The sequence below is a fragment of the Pseudorca crassidens genome, chromosome 6 (assembly GCF_039906515.1).
Source record: "Pseudorca crassidens isolate mPseCra1 chromosome 6, mPseCra1.hap1, whole genome shotgun sequence".
Lineage (NCBI taxonomy): Eukaryota > Metazoa > Chordata > Mammalia > Artiodactyla > Delphinidae > Pseudorca > Pseudorca crassidens.
Window position 1 is genome coordinate 123,983,481 of NC_090301.1, and position 17,806 is coordinate 124,001,286.

At 62.1% G+C, this 17,806-nt stretch overlaps 1 protein-coding gene across 16 annotated transcripts in view; it reads right to left on the reverse strand.

The window, feature by feature from the left end:
• The window catches only part of BIN1 (bridging integrator 1), a 55,755-nt gene extending 38,253 nt beyond the window's left edge, over positions 1–17,502 (reverse strand). For 5 of the 16 annotated variants that reach the window (XM_067742235.1, XM_067742231.1, XM_067742227.1 and 2 more), the window contains exon 1: positions 17,263–17,498. In XM_067742235.1, coding sequence (XP_067598336.1) covers positions 17,263–17,346 — 84 coding nt within the window. In that variant the 5' untranslated portion in view covers positions 17,347–17,498. Of the gene's footprint in view, positions 1–7,377; positions 7,438–15,942; positions 16,211–17,262 lie in introns of those variants that run through there. The other 11 variants (XM_067742232.1, XM_067742224.1, XM_067742239.1 and 8 more) reach the window with 9 other exon arrangements.
• Positions 17,503–17,806: the final 304 nt, after the last annotated feature.

Genomic DNA, 17,806 nt, shown 5'->3' on the forward strand with positions numbered 1-17,806 from the left:
ACACAAACACTTGGCCGCCATGTATGTCAGACCCACAACAGTGCCTTGAAATACGACAGTCTGGTCGAAACCAGTTTACTTACTCCCAGGTAAGGAGTTTCCAGATGATTCCAGCCAAGAAACCCTGCCCTCCTCTCCTCTCTCCCCTCCCCTCCCTGGAAGCCTGAAATTCCAGCCTGTTCAGCAGATAAGCCAGTGGCCAGAAGCCAGAGCAGGGCCACCCTGACCCCAGAGGAAGCTGGGGTGGGCTGCGGTGGGTGCAGGAGGCTGGAACAGCCCAGAACAGAGCACCGGGGAGCAGAGGCAGCAGGGGCCAAAGTTGGGATGGGGAAGGGGTTGGGGGGTGCTGGGAGGGGCGGGGCTGGGCTGGGCCTGTGCGGGGCGGAGGCAGCCACAGATCAGACGCAGCCGCTAATCCAAAGGCGTCCGGAGAGCCTTACGAGCATTCGCTAAATCCCATGAGAGGGAGGTATTCAGATGAGGAAGCTTGAGGCCTGGGACTTCCCTGGCGGTCCAGTGGTTAGGGCTCCACGCTTCCACTGCAGGGGCCCTGGGTTCCATCCCTAGTCGGGGAGCTAAGATCCCTCATGCCACGCGGTGTGGCCAAAAAAAAGGTATTATAGATAACTATCAGGCAGTAAATTAATAAAAATCTGTTGTAGAAAGAAAAAAACACAAGAACTTGAGGCCTAATGCCCCTGGTCTCAGGGCTAAGTAAACAGGAGCTAGAATCTGAACCTGGCCATTGGTTCCCAAACAAAATGGCTCTAAAGGAGGCCCTTTCCTCTCAGGGAGGACCTGGGAGGGGGTCAGCCCACATGGGGTGCCCTGGAGCCCCAAGGGGGCACAGGAGGGGGCCCAGGCTTGGTCATGACTGGCTCCCCTCTCCTCAGGAACCACCCGCCAGTCTGAGCCCATTCCTGGATGTCCACAGAACCAGAACCAGAAGAAGCAGGCCTCCATCTGGGTAGGAGGGCTTCTGGAAGGGCCGGTGCTCCAAGGGGAAGGCGTGTCCAGTGGCGATGGAAGTCTCTGAACAAACACACAGCAGGGCACGGAGAGGGCGGGGCTCAGGGACGTGACCTCTGTGACCTGATGAAGGAGCGAGGGCACAGCAAGTGCAAAGGCCCTGGGGTGGGAAGAGCAGGCCAGAGTGTGAAAGAGGGCAAGAGGGCAGGTGTAGGAGGAAGATGCCCTGCACACAGGTGCCGAGCCCTTCGCATGGAAGGAAGTACTATTATTATCCCTACTTTGCAGACATGGAAACTGAGGCACTGCCTTAAAAACTCCCCAGGGTCACACAGCCAGCCAGCGGGGTGGTTAGGATCCAAAGCCCGAGCCTGGCTCCAGAGGCTAGACCCTCCAACCACTGCACAAACTGCCTTGGCAGCCAGGGCCAGGCCGCAGGGCTTTGAAACTCCAGCGGGGGTAGGAGGCCCTGGAGAGCTGTGGTCTGACCCACAGATCTGAGCCCAGGCGGCTGTGTGGGAACAGACTGCAGAGCAGGTTGGAGCAGGGAGCCCACTTGGGTGACTACAGTGACCCAGGTGAGAGGCAATGACGGTTTAGGGCCAAGACAGGAAATGGCGAGAAGTGCTCAAGGATGGGGGGACAGGGAGAAAACTGAGGGGGACGCCAGGTTTGAGCGACAAGAGGGAAGGAGCCTGAATCACCCGAGGTGGGGACACCTGGGGGTCACAGTGAGTCTGAGGTCCCCAGAGGTGTCGGAAGGCAGGTAGGCGGGGCCAGGGGGCCAGGGCTCACCTTTCTGAGCCCTGAGCCCCATCAGTAAACCCAGCCAAGACCTCACGGGGGTATAAGGATGAAGTGGGGCTGTGAGGCTAAGAGGGTCCAGCACAGAGCAGGGGCTGGCTTCCCCCTGTCCCTTTACCCCTGTGTCGACCTGGGATTCCTCCCACCCAAGCCAGAAAGCTCTAGCAGCCGCTCCCACCTCGTTCCCTCACCTCCACCACCCCTCCGGCCCACACATCCCTTTCCTGTGCCTGGTGCCTGGCGCCCCAAGCACCTGCTCGCCATGACTCACTCGGGCTTACACACAGCATGGCACGGCAGCCAGCCCACCTCCCGTTCCTGGTCCCACCGCCCTCAGCAGCCTCCTCCCCCTGGCTCTGCAGGGGCCCTGCCAGCCCCACCACCACTACCCTGACCCCTGGTAAAAGGGTAAACTGGTAAAGGCCCCCTGGAGCCCAAACAGCGGCTCAGAGTACTGGCCTCTGACGACCCACAAGCAGTCCTGATGGGCCTTGCTATCTGACATCCCAGCGCTGAGCCCAGGATGCCGCCCACTCTACAGAGGGGTCAGGGAGGGCTCCCAGCCACAAGGTCACCCACCGGCCACTTGCTTCCATGCTGGGTGGGGCCAGCAGAGGACGCGCACAGCCCCGCCCTGAGCCCAGCCCTCCACACCACCTGTTCTGAGACATCAGCTCCACCCACCCCAGCCACCGCCGGCCCACCTGTCCCCTCCATGCGAGTGTGGGTGCTATTCTCAGCCCCAGGCGCCACGACGCCGGCCATCAGCAGAGGGGTGGAATCTGCCCCTCCAGCCCAGCCACCTCCCACCAGCCCCTCATCAGCTGCTTGCTGGGCTCCCTGGGGGAACAGCCTGTGTGGAGAAGCAGCAAAGCACGAGCCCAGCCCCCAACTCAGCAGAGCACAGAGCCAGAGCCAGGCCAGGGGAGGTAAAGGTCTCGCCTCCACCCACCTGCCTGGGGCCAAGCAAAGGTCTGACGGGGCAGGACCACGGCCACCTCCACGACATTCATCAGGAAACCACTTCCCTACTGACGCCAGGCCAAGCCGGCCCTTCACATCACCTCCTCCAGGCAGCCTTCCCTGACCCCCACCCCAGGCACAAGGCTTCACTCATTCCTCTGAATGCCCTCGGCCCTTTGCCTATGTCTGTTTGGCCTCAACGTGCAACCAGGCTATTCATTCATTTTACCACTCGGAATCCTCCATGGCCACATCTGTGGACCTGGAACTATTAAAGAGTACCTAAAGGACATAAGACATGTGGTATTTTTTCCCAACATGTTAGTGCTTTTATTTTGGTTATTGTTGTTATTTTTGTCACTCAAAGGAGTTGATGCCCAGAGTCAGCTTTAAATAGCTCCACCCAGTCCTGCCAAGTGCAGACACATGCCCTGCCCACAACACAGCACGGGGGAGGGCCGGCTCCCTCCCCCCCGCCCCACCTCTCCCCACCCCGGCCCTGTGGACCCTCCCAGGCCCTCGGCTGCCCCGGAGCTGTCCTAAGGGCTCCCCTAACGCAGCCCTGGCCTGATTCCAAGTTGCCACTACCTGTGAGGACCCCCCACTTTGCAGATGCAGAATCAAAGGCTGGGGACTCACTGGTACAGGGCCCCAGAGCAGAAGAGGGGGCCAGGGCCAGTGCCACTGCTTTCCACTAGAGCAGGGGCTGGGGGAAGGCTGCGAGGGGGCTGGGAGGGGCGGGAGGGGAGCATAGTCAGAGCAAGGGCGAAGACCAGGGTGCGGGAAACAAGAGGGGCCCAGAGTGGGAGTCCGGTGGTGGCCCCGCCCCTGGCAGAGGCGCTGACTGTCAGCGGGCAAGGGGGCTTTCCCAGGCTCCCTCCTGCTAACCCTGCACAACTGGTCTTGGGCTGCGGCGGGGTTGAGAAATACTGTGGGCAGGGAGGGGCCTGAGGGGGAGGCACTGGTCCTCCCAGCCCAGCAGATGCAGGAAATCAGCACACGGGGGACAGGCGCTGGGGCCTCCCCCTGCCAGCCCGGAGACCACAGGGGACAATGCAGGGGCCGCCAGAGGTCTGGGCAGGTCCCCACCCAGGGTCCCACCTCTACCCTGAAAGGCGGGAGGTAAGGACCAAGTGAGCGCAAAAGGCCCCTCCATCTCTGACTTCCCAGGGTTGGGACAGAGCATCAGCCCTGGAGTCTATCTTGCTAAGGAGGTCTTCAGGGTCTGACCCACGTCCCTCCCTGAGAAGAGCTGAGGCAGTGTGGACACGGAGGGGTAGCAGAGACTCCCCACACCCACCCACAAAAGAGGGCCCTGGCCCCCAGAAATCACAGCCAGTGCCAGCTCACCGTCTGGGCCTGCTGCAGAGGTTGCTCACACCCACCTGTCCCTTTCCTCCCCCAGGGCCCGCTTTCCCAGGAGAAACACAGTTCAACAGTAAGGGAAAGCTGAGCTGGCAGTCAGAGTTACCCACTTCCTTTTTAAAAAAAAACACAGAATCTCAGCAATGTGCCAAAGGGGGAGAGCAGAAAAGAGCAGTGCAGGGCATGGCCTGGGGTGGATGCCCAGCCCCAGACCCCAGGAGGTCGGCTCCTGGCCAGCCCATGCTGCAGCTCTGGACACTTCTGGAGCATCTAAAAGCTGGAAGCACTCCTGCTGCTTACAGGGAGGCGGAATAGGGGTCGGGGGAGGCCTAAAAGTGGTGGGAAGGGGTCCACGGTGTCACCTGGCCCCTGCCGGGCCCTCTCTGGGCAACACGTTCCCCTTCCTTCCTCCCACGAGGCCTCACCATCTGGATCCCAAGCTGAGCCTGGAGGGCTCCACCACTGCTGGGCCAAGGCTGGCCCGGACTTGGGCAGGATGGCCCAGCTGGACACACACGGAGGGCATGGGCACAGCTGAACACCCCACGCCCGCCAAGGCGCCTCAGTACCCCTACCCCACCCGAGAGCTGGAACCCCAACCTTCAGTGTCCTCGGCTGTGAAATGGAGACACCTCTTCCCCCGTTAAATCCTCACATGAGGGGAAACTGAGGCTCAGAGGGGACAGGTAACTTGCCCAAGGTCAAGCGCTTGGGAGGAGCAGGGCTGGGATTTGAACGTGGGCCTTCCATCTGCCACGCTATGTAAGATGCTCCGAGAAGCCTTTTCCATCCCTGGTGCACGGGAGCCTCACAGCCCAACTCAGCGTTAAGTGCCTACTGTGTGAGGGTGTCAGGATCACACGTTCACAGCGGGACCAGCCTCCACCACTGAAGACTCGGGTCTAGCAGGGAGGACGGTCATCCCATTGTATGGAGGAGCAAATCGAAATAAGAAGGCGAGAGTAACTGGCCCAAGTCCCCAGTGGAGGGGAGGGGGCAGGAGCTCGGATCCGGGCTGCAGGATGTGGGTGTGGCCTCTCCTGGTCTCTCACCTCCACCAACAGCGCACACAGTGGGACAGCGTGACCCGACGGTGCACTGACTCAAAGCTGGGACGCAGGAATCAGGTTCTGTCCTGCTGCTGACCATGGGTTTCCCAGGGTGCTGACTCAGCTCTCCCAGGCGGCCCTGCAGCCCTGCACCCACGCCTCAGCTTCCTCAGTGCAGTACCAGGATGGCCCCCACCTGGTCCACCAGACCCACAGGAAGGGCCCAGGACCCCCCTTGGCTGTGGCCCCTGCCAGGCCCATGGTCCCCTCCACCAGGAGGCCTGGGTGGCAGGGACACACACACAAACACACACACAACTTATAAACTAGCTCCTGGCTTAGTTTATATTTCAAACAACATATTTTCATCCTGTCCCAGCTTCAGCAAATGCACCCAATTAATTGTGGATTCTATTTCTCCGTTTAGATCAACTCCACTTGTATTTCTGGCCATTAACTCCTCTTCAAGTCTCCCCTCCCCTCCCCCGCCGTGGGATTCCCCTCCCTCCCCAACTCTGTTTTCAATCTGCACCCAGGTCTCTCTCTACCTGAGGCTGCCCCTGGGAGTCAAGTCAGGACAGTTCCTTCCACATCCGACCCTGACCCTCTGGAGTCCCGTGATTCCTGCATGAAGCCAGGTTCCCCCACCTGCCTGGTAGAGTCATGGGGGATCCCAGGGGCCATGTGGAAAGTCCCAAGGTGGCTCTGCAGGGTCACCTTCTCCTCTAGCAGGCCAGCCCCCCTCCCCCATACACCCCCCCCCCCCCCCCACACACACACACACACACACACACATAACGCTCCCCAGGTGTTCGCCCCACGAAAGTAGCCCCCACCCACTGATTTTTTTTTTTTTTTTTTTTTTTTGCAGTACGTGGGCCTCTCACTGTTGTGGCCTCTCCCGTTGTGGAGCACAAGCTCCGGACGCGCAGGCCCAGCGGCCATGGCTCACAGGCCCAGGCGCTCCGCGGCACGTGGGATCTTCCCGGACCAGGGCACGAACCCGTGTCCCCTGCATCAGCAGGCGGACTCTCAACCACTGCGCCACCAGGGAAGCCCCCCACCCACTGATTATTAATGGAAAACATTTCAGCATTCACATTTGCACTACAAGAATCTCTTCCAAGCATCCTCCAACCACCCTCTCCCAGCTCAGGGATGGCGGTGGCAGCTCCCAGGAAAGGCCAACCTGGGGCCAAGTCCAAGACTGGGAGGGAGGAAATCCCAGGGCTTCCCTGAGCTCCAGTGTTCTCATCTGCCAAGTGGAACCATAATGCAGTCCCGCCGACCTCATAGGTCACTGAGAGGAACAAATGAAAAACAGCAAGTGGGAGGGTTCTCAGTAAACCGCAAAATGCCACGGAGATGCTAACCCTGACCTCCCCTCCAGAATCATCCAGACCCAGCGGGACCCAGCAGAACTCAGCTCCACCATTATCACTTACAGGAGTCCTGGAGTTCACCTTCCCTCACTGGGAGGGGCATCTCATGCTTCCCAGGTCCTGGGTGGGCAACTGAGGCTCGGTGGCCGAGCCAGCGTTCAACCCACATCTCTCAAGCCCCAGCTCTCTCTGCTGTGCATTGGGTTCCTCGAATGAACGAATGAATGAATGATGGGAGACCCCTCACCTATGTCCCCAGGTCCCTCCCCTCATTAGGCCCCTCAACCCAGCCCACCTGGAACTGTTTGCCCTCCCCCCACCCATTCAATCAAGCTCCGGCTCAGGGGGGCTCTGGCTTCCCTCCTGGGGGAGGCAACACCACCCCTCCCGATTTAGTGTTTTCAGCCTATGCAGGAAAGAAAGGAAACAAAAATGCACTGCAGTTCAATTTCAAGAATCCGGTCATCAGAACACAAAAGCCAGAATGGTCCCTACCTGCGGGTTCCCAGGGGTTCCCCAAGATGCTCCCTGGAACAGAACCTGTGCGTCCTCCCCGCCAGGCACTGATGGCATCACTTCCTCCACCACCACCAGGCACTGGGCACTGATCATGTTCCTTCCTCCTGGACCCTCTCCACAAGCCCGTGGGCAGGAACTCCCAGTCCCGTTTACAGAGGAGGAAATAGGGGCTCAGAGAGGGCGTGACTTGCCCAGGACCCCAGGGCAGGTGGGGGGTCACTGGGGTCATGCTCCCTTCTCTCTGTCCAGGTCTGTTTTTCTCCCGCACTCACCCCAACCTCCTTCCTCCCCTTCCCTTGTTCAATCTCTCTTTGACTCTTGCCCACCTGCCAGGGATCCTGGGCCCAGTTCAGCACCCTCACCCACTCCATCACCCACATCTGGCCCCGAGATAGTTATTGACAGGCTGGAGGACACGACTTGAGAGAGGTGATGCCGTCTCGGAGCAGAGAAGTAGGGGCGGCCACATGCGGCTGGGGTGGGAGCAGCAGGGAGACCCCTCAGGCCAGCTTTCCCTGGGCCAGATCTGTCCTCAGTGCCCAGCGACGGGACCCGGCTCGCCAGGGCTCCAGCATGTTGGTCGCAGTCCTGGGGAGAGGCCGAGGTGACCAAAAGGTCCAAAGAAAGTAGCAGCAGCTGTCGGAAAAAGGGCTGGCAAGGCGCTCCCGTCACCCCAGCCGCCTTCCAGCCCCACGGCCCCTGCAAAGCTCCTCAAGCAGAGGCCTGGGTGGAGCCCTGGACCCCTCACCAGCCAGCCACTGGCCCTGAGACTCATGCACACAATGCTACCTTACGGCCGTGCACTCCTCGCCCTGCAGTCTGCACTCCGAGCCAGCGTTCCCACCAGCTGGCATGACCCCTCGTCCTCTGAGGACCCTCCCCGGCTCTGATCCAAGACCTAGGGGACCCCCCACTTGGCCATCTGGTCTGGCCTCAAAGGGCGGAGCACACTGGGGTGCCTTGAACAGGGGTGAGCTGGCCCACTGACCCCTCCCAGCTGTCCAGCTCGACAGGCTTGGCAGTGTCATCCCCTCCGCAGTGTCACCTTGTGGCCTCAAAGCAGAGAGAAGCAGGTTGGCACATACTGGGAGGAGGTACAGGACGTACAGCAGCCTTTCCAGGAAGGCTGTGACCCCAGCCCTGATGGAGTGGACTCCAGGATGGCAGCCCTGCCCCAGACCCCCCCCCCCGTACCTTCCTGGGCACAGCTGGATTCTAACCTAACCCAGGTCACTCCCTCAAGAGGAGATGCCACTTCCTCCAAGCAGTCTTCCCTGACTGCTCAGGCCTGATGGGAGGCTCCTCAGGACCCCAGTGTCCTTCCCCTCACCTCCCCCCAGTGCTGTGATGAGCACTGGGTATGGGGCTGGGAGCTCCTGGAGGGCAGGGGCCAGCTCTTCTCCTCCCAGTGCCCTCAGCCCTCAGACCTCAGCCCTCTGGCCCACAATGGGCAGGCCACGAAGGAGAGAATGACAAGGGGAAGAAGAGCTAATTCAGCGCCAGAAGTCCAGGCATCTAAAGCGAGGAGCCAGCTCTGATGTCCCTACAAAGGTGCCCTGGGGGCTCCAGGATGGGGGTGGGGGCTTGCAGGGCCTCTGAGGGCCCGAGAGCCCCAGCTCCACTGGCAGTGACAACAGCGACAAGTCCCTCCCCCCAGCACTGCGGTGGCTGCTGCTGGCTGCCGCCCACTCACTCCCAGCCCCTGGGGCTCAGCCCCCGCCTTACTGCGGCCCTTGCACTGCAGAGGCAGAGACGTCTGCAAGCTCGCCCCCTGTCCACAGAGCAGGGACAGCAGCAGAGACCCAGCCGGTCACCCCAGGCACAGCATGGGGGGGGACAGGGCACAAATGTCCACTCCCAGGGGCACCATGGACAGGTCTCAGCACCCAAGGCTGCCCACCCCGAGGCTCCAAACCCACCGTCCACCAGCGCTGTGGCCCCAACCCCACCCCCTCTGCCGTGGCACTGGGACCTGGGGTCAGGGACTGGGGCTGAAGGTGAGGTCCAGGAGGCAGAGGGAAGAGGCCCAGCCCACAGCAAGCCCCAGTGGGTCTGAGGGCAGCAGCAAGTCTCAGGTCTAGCAAATCACACAGACCCCCAGGTCAGGGATCCCCGGCACCCCGATCACCTCAACGCTTTCTCAGGTCAGAGGAGGACCCCTGCAGACGGCCCAGGCCAACCCTTCTTTGGCATTCGGCCCGAAGCCAAGGAGGGCTCCCCAGCAGGGCCCCAGCCCACTCCTGAGAACTCGAGTGTCTGGGCCCAAGCACTGCAGCCCCAGGCTCAGGGTAGCACCATCACAGCCCCGAGACATTTTACCGCCGGAGAAGGTTCTAAGCAGCAATGCCCAGGGGTCCCTCGGAATGGCCTGTGCCAGGGCCGGATGCGCCCCCTGCACCTGACCCCAAGACCTGGGCTCTGATGCCTCCTGTGCTCTCGGGGGGCCTGAAATCCAGCAGCCACATCGCCCTTCCCCCTCCCACCCTACACCCTGAACCCAGGGCCTCCCGGACCTCTGCCAGCCATCAGCCTGCCTCTACCTGCCTGAAGAATCCAAGCATCCCGTCAACAAGGAAGCACTGAGCACCTACTGTGTGCAGAGCTGGGGGCACCACCGCTACTGCAGCAGGCAGGACCCACTCTTGTGGAGCAGATATTCTAGGGGGCTTGCCCCAGGCCACCACGGGCCTGCTTCAAGCCTGGACCCAGGAGAGCAGCCAACAACACCCCGGCTCCAGGCGGCCCGTCCACAGGGTGGGCAGCAAACTGCCCCAGGGCACTGGGCCCCAGACTTTTAGATTCCACACCAGGAAAATCTTCCCTGTGTGTGTGTGTGTGTGTGTGTGTGTGCGCGCGCGCGCGCGCGCGCGTGTTTTTTTCCGCCAGTGTGTATGTGTGTGTGTGTGGGCGTGCCTGCGTGTGTGTGTGTGTGTTTTGCGGGAAGGGGGGGTGCGGTCAGCATTATGACTATTTCCTCCCCCAAAACATTAAGAAACCACCAGAATTACCATCATTTCATAAAAGGAACACTGTTGCAACAATATGAACAAAAGTAGATACAATCTCAGGATAAAGGGTGTTCCTTCATATTGAGTAAAGCGGATGCAGCTTTCATATTTGGGAAAACACACACACATCACCTCATTTGTCCTCACTTGCAGGTATGAACTCCTGTCCCTAGACTTGCCTCAGGAAACCCCAGGCTGTCCCCTCACCCCAGGGCCCACCAAACACCCCCAAAACAGAAAGGCCACATCCCAAAGTATAAGCTTAGACCCCACGTGGGGACCCAGGGGCAGACAAGCAGCCCCAGATCTAATTTAATGGTGGGGAACATCTTGGGACGAAAATCTGTCAAATGACACCCCGCCCCCCGAGACAGGCCTTCCCTCCTGGATAGAGATCCGCATCTTATTTGCATGATCTGGGCCTTCCCCCTGGCCTGAGGGCCTACTCACCAAGGAAGAGGTAGCACCCCCGGACAGTGGACCAGGACAGCCCATGGGCAAGTCACACCACTGCTCTGAGCCTCAGTTTCTTCATCTGCTGAATGGGTATCATAATGACCTCCCCTGCTTGCAGTGTGGATGAGAATTTTCACCAAGCATCTGGCACTCAGCAGGTGTGCAACAAACCAGGTTTTTTGTTTGTTTGTTTGTGGTACACGGGCCTCTCACTGTTGTGGCCTCTCCCATTGCGGAACACAGGCTCCGGACCCACAGGCTCAGCAGCCATGGCTCACGGGCCCAGCCGCTCCACAGCATGTGGGATCTTCCCGGACCAGGACACGAACCCACGTCCCCTGCATCGGCAGGCAGACTCTCAACCACTGCGCCACCAGGGAAGCCCCCAAACCAGGTTATTTTTAAGCTAATATTTGACAAAGGCTTCCCTTGGGACAGGAAGACCTGCCTTTCTCTTCTCAATTCCCCAGCCCTGACCCCTGCCAGCCCTTAGCACTAAGCCAGCTTCGCTGCCCGGTCCAGAACCATGTGGCCTCTTTGGGAGGTGGCAGCCTCTTTGGGGAGGCCCCAGGAGCCCCAGATGCCAGCCAGGTCCCACGAGGCATGCCCCATCCCCGGTACAACAACCACCAGCCCTGCCCTTCACTTGTGTCCATTTAATCCACACAGCGTTCTCCGTGGCTCTCACCACTGACTTCCGCTGAGGAAACTGAGGCTCAGAGAGGTCAATGTGACCTGCCCAAAGGTAGTAACGTGTGGGAAGGGATTCAAACTCAGCTCCCTAGAGAGTGGCTGCCACCACCCTGAGTTGCTGCTTCAGTGAAAATCTTTTCAGTGGTCCTCCCCGGGATGGGCCATCTTTGGTTTCTCCCTCCTCCTCTTTTATTGGCCCCTCCCACCTCCTATTACATCCTGGGTGAGAGCCCCTGCCCACAAAGAAGCCCTGGCCTGCACTGTCAGTGCCTTCAGCTCTGGTGTCCTTTTCTTTGCATTTTTAATCCCAAAAGGAGACTTGCCAAAAAAGGAGTTTTAGTGACTTCCCTGGCGGTCCAGTGGTTAAGACTCCATGCTTCCAATGCAGGGGGCACAGGTTCAATCCCTGGTCAGGGAGCTAAGATCCCACATGCCACGCAAAAAAAAAAGGAGCTTTAGAAAACCACATAGCAGGGTGACATCAAACAGGAAGGCATCATCCCCCAGAGGCCCTCTCACCTGGAGCCAGAACCTTCCGCTCAGCCTCTGCCCAAACCAATCCCTTGCACCATGTGAGCGCCCGGCCCTGGAATGCTCAGGAAGGGCTGATCTGAGCCATCACATTCCACGGAGGAAAACCTGCCCTGCTCTTGTATCTACCTGCCACCAGACTTTTCGTTTCCTGAGTGTCTCCCCCAACGAGACATCAGGCAGGCAGCAGCTTGGTTTTGCTCAGCCCTGCAGAACCAAGATGGTGCCCAGCACACAGTGGGTTTTTCAAGTAAATGAAGAAGCAAACCCCGTGATCACTTTACAGATGGCCAGAGTGAAGCCCAGAGAGGGGGGAACACTTACCCAGGGCCACCGGACTTACGTGCATATGAGTCCAGTTCCCGCCCCAACCCCGGAACTGTGCAATTCCCTCCCCCGCCACACGCCGCTCCCCTGCACACACACACACAGACACACACACACACACACACACACACACACGCACGCACGCACACACGCACACATATCACCCTGGGCTGGGACAACATTACAAACCCTGATCCTTCAAGGGCTCAGCAGGGATTAGCTGTCTGCAGAGGCCTGTAATGGACACTCCAGGGAGAAGGGCTGGGACAAGGGCCTGGCAGGGACGGAGGTCTCTGGGTCATCGTGCGGCTCTGCCCACTGAGCACTTGCTGTGTGACGGGCAACTGTCCAAGGCCCTACTCTCCACAACGGGCGTGTGAAGGGGAACCAGTATTACTCCCACTTCACAAATGAAGAAACTGGGCTCAGGAGGGTCCTGCCATCTGCCCAAGGTCCCGGCTGGTCAGGGGAACCCAGGATCCCCACCTGCTGCCTGCCGAGCCCATGCCTGGGGTCTGTCTCTGACATGCCCCTGGGTAGGACCCAGGGATTCTAGAACCTCATGGCAAAAGCCCAGGCAAGGCCGGGCTAAGGCAGAAAGGGGGGGACAGAAGCACAACTTGGTGAGGGGCGAGCTGGGCAGAGATCGCCTCATCCAGGCGCAAGGGCCTGGGCAATGCCAGAGAGCGAAGGTGAGAAGGGGACACAGCGAGGTCATCTGCGGAAGAAGGAGGGTGAAGAGTCGAGGCCTCAGCCTCTCTGAGAGTCCACAGGATCCACAGATCCTACCGGCATTCAAGACTTGATCACATCCAACCCAAATCGACGGCCCAGGCACCCCTCTCCGCTCCCGACACACCCCACCCCTTCCCTGGGTGACCAGCGGCTCACTCCCCCACTCCACAGGCACCCTGACCCACAGCTGTTCCCCCCGCCCCCGGGGAACACCTTCCCCAGGCCCCAGACAGCCCAGTGAGCCGACCTGGGCGAAACAGCCTGCTTTGGGCCCTGCCACGAGCCAGCAGGCTCGATGGAGTGGGGTGAGGCCCAGCCCATCCCGGCCCGCCGGGGCCCGGGAAGTCTGGAGGTCACGCTTGCAACCTCCCCACACCCACAGGCCTCAGCTAAACGTCCACCGAGCCCCCAGAAACACCCCACCCAGAGATGCCGCCTAGCTCAGGAGCCTTCTCTCCAGTGCCGGCAAGATGAACCATCTACATAAATAACTCGGGTTCAGGGAGCAGCTGATCCGAGCCTGGAGAGGTGCAGAAACACTTGTGTAAGCTCAGAGGAAAGAGACACAGCGCAGGGAGGTACAGAGTGATGGAGGCAAAGCCAACATGGGAGGGGACGAGAGAGAGGACACTCAGGGGCGAGACAGACACCCCGATGGGGAGGACAGTGGGAAGTCGGGGCCGAGGAGAGCCACTGCTGACCAGGGCCCGGGGCCTCAGAGGCCGTCCAGCAGACCCGGCGGGCTCCCTGCCCCCTGCCCTCTGTGTGGCGTGGCTACTCTCAAGGCCACCGTGAGCGTAAGAGCCGGTTGCAAAGGCCTGGCCCCTACTGAGGAGGCCTCCGTGGCTGCGGCACGGGAGGCCTTGACCACCCAGATGAGCGTGGCCCCATCATGGCCATGTGTCGGGGTCCCATAGATAACTGCCACTGCACCTTCCCTCTAGGGAGCATCTGCTGTGACACGCCAGCGCTATTCCGTGCTCGGACAGCCCCAGGCCCTGCCCCTCGGGGCCAGGCCTCCCCACTCCCAGCAGCGCCGGGCCAGTGGCGGGGTGGCGGCGGGGGTGGGGGGTGGGGCAGACAGTGGGCAGAGCCTCCTCCCCTGCGCCCTCCGTGGGCCCGGCTCCACCAGCACAGGCCGGCCTCTCTCATGCATGCCCCGTGAGGACTACTGGGCAGTGGATCTCGGGGCAAGCAGGCCAGAGCATACCCCCACCTCACCTGTCCCTTCTCCCCAACCGTCCCATCACCCCTGGGACCCATCCCACCAGCCCTATTCTGCTCTGTCATCTGACCCAGGCTCCACCCCAACTTGGCTCTGCTCAGCCACCTACCGAGGCCCAAAAATGGACAGAGTCATTTATAGAGGATCCGACAAGCCAAACGCGATGGGAAGATGACCTCATGGTACCTGGGTCCGAACTCCAGGCACATGCTCTGCACCCGAGCACCCTGGGGGCAGCTGGGGATTGGGAGGTGAGCGGTGACCGTGCCATGCTTGGCTGGCGGACCCCGGGGAGCCCTCCGCTGTGGTCTCACACCCTCTCACACCCTCCTCCTCCAGAGGCCTCAGGACCTTACTACAGTAAGCTCCACGCCGGCCAGAGCCACATACACCCTGCTCCCCGCAGCACCCCGGGCTCAGCCCAGGCTCAGGCACACAGCACAGGTCCAGGCGCAGGCGGGATTCGCTGAATGAGGGAAGGCCAAGGAGCACACACGGGACAAATCAGCTCACCCAGAGCCTGCGTCAGGGCTCCCAAGCCAAGCCCCCAAACGCCCTTGTTTTTTCGTAACAGTCACTCTGCACCTGCTGGGGCCAGGTGAATGCTGGGTGCCCACACGGATCTGCCCAAGCCCCAGGGAGCACCCAGACCGGTGGTGGATGCTGCCGGGTCAGTGGGCAATGCCAGGGTCCAGCGGGGAGTCACTGAGCTGGGGGACAGGAGAGCTGGCTCCACGGGCACCAGCGGGCAAGCTGTCCCACACCTCACCGTCCCCCTCTGAATCCTGGTGGACGACTGGGCAGAGAAGACACGGGGGGAAATGGAGGGTGCGGAAAAGAAGAGGAGAGATGGGGGCCCTTCCTCCTATGCAGATACAATCTAGGCCCTCCACCCAAGCGCCTGCTTGTCCCTGCTCAGGAAATACCCTGCCGTGGCAACAGGACCACTGGAATTGCCCCTTTACTCATAGATTTGACCAAGGCAGGGTGGGGCTGGGTGCCTATGAGACCACTGCCACTGCGAGTTAGACACGGTCCTGAGGGCCACCTGAAGATGCCGAGGAGATAGCCAGGTCAGCGGCACCGAGGCGGCATCGCAGACTCTGAGCCTCCGGAGGGCAGAGGAGAGAGACTGGTGTGGGTCAAGTCATCGGGCTTCCTGGGAGGGGGCTGCAGCTGGGCCGACAGGGGAGGCTACTTCCCCAGACTCGGCCAGGACGCCCGTGGTGCCCCTCTGGCTTCCGCTGGGGAAGACCTCCCAACCAGAGCCCACGGGGCAGAGAACAGCAAGAACGCTAAGCAACTCCAGTCCCATGAGGCCCAGGCTCGGGCAGGGCCAGCCCTTGGCCAAGGCCAGCATCCACAGCTGACCAGCTGTCCGCCAACTGCCCACGGCCACAGAACAGAGGCTGGGGGGGGGGGGGCGCTCAGTGGGGTCAATGATGACCTCTCGCCATGTACACGGAGGGGATACAGCCCATGCCCACTGCCCCTGAAATTACTGAAAGATGCTGCTGCAGAAACAAGGCAAGTAGGGCAACGGGGACACAGCAAAAGCAAAGGGGAGCCGGGGAAGACTAAGGCGTCACTGGATTGGGGGCAGGGAAACTGCCTCTGCCTTCCCGAGGCTTCCCATTCATCTTCCTCAGCCCCTCGGGGGCAGGAAGCAGGCTTAGACCCAGAGCTGCCGGCTCCAGGCACCTAAATGGATTACCCAGCCGTGGGAGGGGAGCAAGGGCAGAGGCATCTGCCCCTCCCCTCCCCCCAACCTGGGCGACTGAAGCCTTCCCAGCCCCCAGCCAGCTATCTGTGGTACTCTAATCCCTCGTCCCGCCCTGGGGAGGGGAGGAGGACAGCTGGGACAGGCCAGATCTGGAGTCTGGCTGAGGGCCCTTCCCTCTACGCCACCCACCTACCTCCTTAGCCCGGGACCGCAAGGATGAGCTGCAGGACTCGGAGGGAAGCGCGGGGGAAGCTCCAGAGGCCGCCGCCGCTCTCACCCCGACCCCCACCCCCACTGTCACGTGGCTGCATCCTTAGGGAGCCCGCAGGTCTCGGCTGCAAAAGTCATTGTTTATAAACAGCCAGAAGCCTGGCGGGGGAAGGCCAGCCGGTCTCCGGGATCGGGCGGCAGAGGGGACAGACCCGGCCAGGGGAGCACTGGGGGGCCACCCTGGCAGCAGCACTGATTCTGCAATCTCAGATTTCAGAGTCGGAGTCGGCAGGGGAAGTGGCGTCAGCAGCTGGCGTGATCCAATTCAATAAACCAGAGGCGGCTAGGGATAGCAAGCCGGGCGGGCGCGGACCCCTGCCGCCCAATCCCGCGTTTCCTGCACAGTCCGAGGGCCACGGGAAGCCCCGGCTGCAAACAGTGGCTCTCCGCGCCGAGGGGTCGGGTTTCCTGCGGGGCCCTCCACACCCCCGGCGGCTTGCCGCCCCTCCTCCGGGCCGGCTCCCCACCCCGGCCGCGGGCTCCCAAAGCCAGAGCCGCCACCCTCTCCCCCCGCGGCCGGAAACACGAAGCCCCTGCTCCGGCGAGGGCACCTCTCGAGGGGTGCGCAGCTCTCTGCTCCCCGGGAGCCGGGCCGGAGCTTCCAGGCCGCAGGCACCTCTCGGGAAGGGAAACCTGACCCCTCCCTCGGCCCACGGGGACAGAAGGTGGAGCGGCGGGTGGAGAGGAGGGAACGGCGAGCGCAGGAAGCGCTCAGAGGCCTGGAGTCGGCGCGCAAGCACCCGCGAGCGGAGGGGCAGCCTCGGGATTCCCGGAACTAAGCGACCCTGGGGACAAGGGGCAGACCCCCCTCGCCCCAGCGCCGGCCCCGCCCGCAGGGCTCAAGTGGTCCCGGAGGGCTAGGGGCGCCACCTCGCCTCCCAGCCTCTGGGCCTCGGCCTCCAAGGCGAGATGAGCCTGGACCTCGCGCCCGGAGAAGAGCGGGGTCCACCGCTCCTCTGCAGAGGTGCCGCGAAGATACAAAGCGGCGGCGGTGGGGGGGGTGGGGGTGAAGGGACAGCTGCGCTCTCTCCTGCACCCCGCCGGGGGTGAAAGGAGACGGAGGACGCGGACGGCAAAGGGCACCCAGAGCGCCGGGGGGCGCAGCCTGTGTACCCCCGAAGGCCCTCGGCAGCGCTCGTCTGGAGGTGACAGCGCCCGGCCCGGGGTCAGGACCAGCCCCCGGCGCAGGGGGTTGGGGACAGGTGTCCGGACGGCGCGGCTGCAGGGTCTCGGGCTCTCTCACCTTCTCCTGCGCGCGAGTGAGCTTCTTCTGCACGTTGCTGGCGATCTTCCCGGCCGTCACCCCCTTACTGCCCATCTCAGCCATTGCGGCTCAGGCTTGCCCGGTGGCTGGCGCCGATCTACCCAGCCCCCAGCCCCGGCCCCCGGCCGCGCGTCCGGCCCGGGCTCCCGCTCCGCGCCGCGCACCAGACCGCCGAGCCGACTGGCGGAGGCGGAGCGTGCGCCCGGCAAGCGAGCTAGCGAGCGACACGGGGACCGTGGGAGGGACGGACTGGCGGAGGGAGGGGGAGGGAGGGGGAGGGAGGAGGGGCCGGGCCTCAGGCGGCGGTCAGCGCCCCCCGCCCGCCCCCTCCGGACAAGACACGGCCTTTTAAAGGGCCACCCGGGCGCCGGAACCGCTCGGCCGGCGAGGAGGGAGCGGCGGCCACCGTCGCCGCGGCTGAGGTGGCGAGCGGGACTCCCGGGACCTTCCGATGACACCGCTCCGGGGCTGGGACGAATACGACAGGCCCAGGTCCGGCGCCGCCACGGGCCGTCTTTCCTTT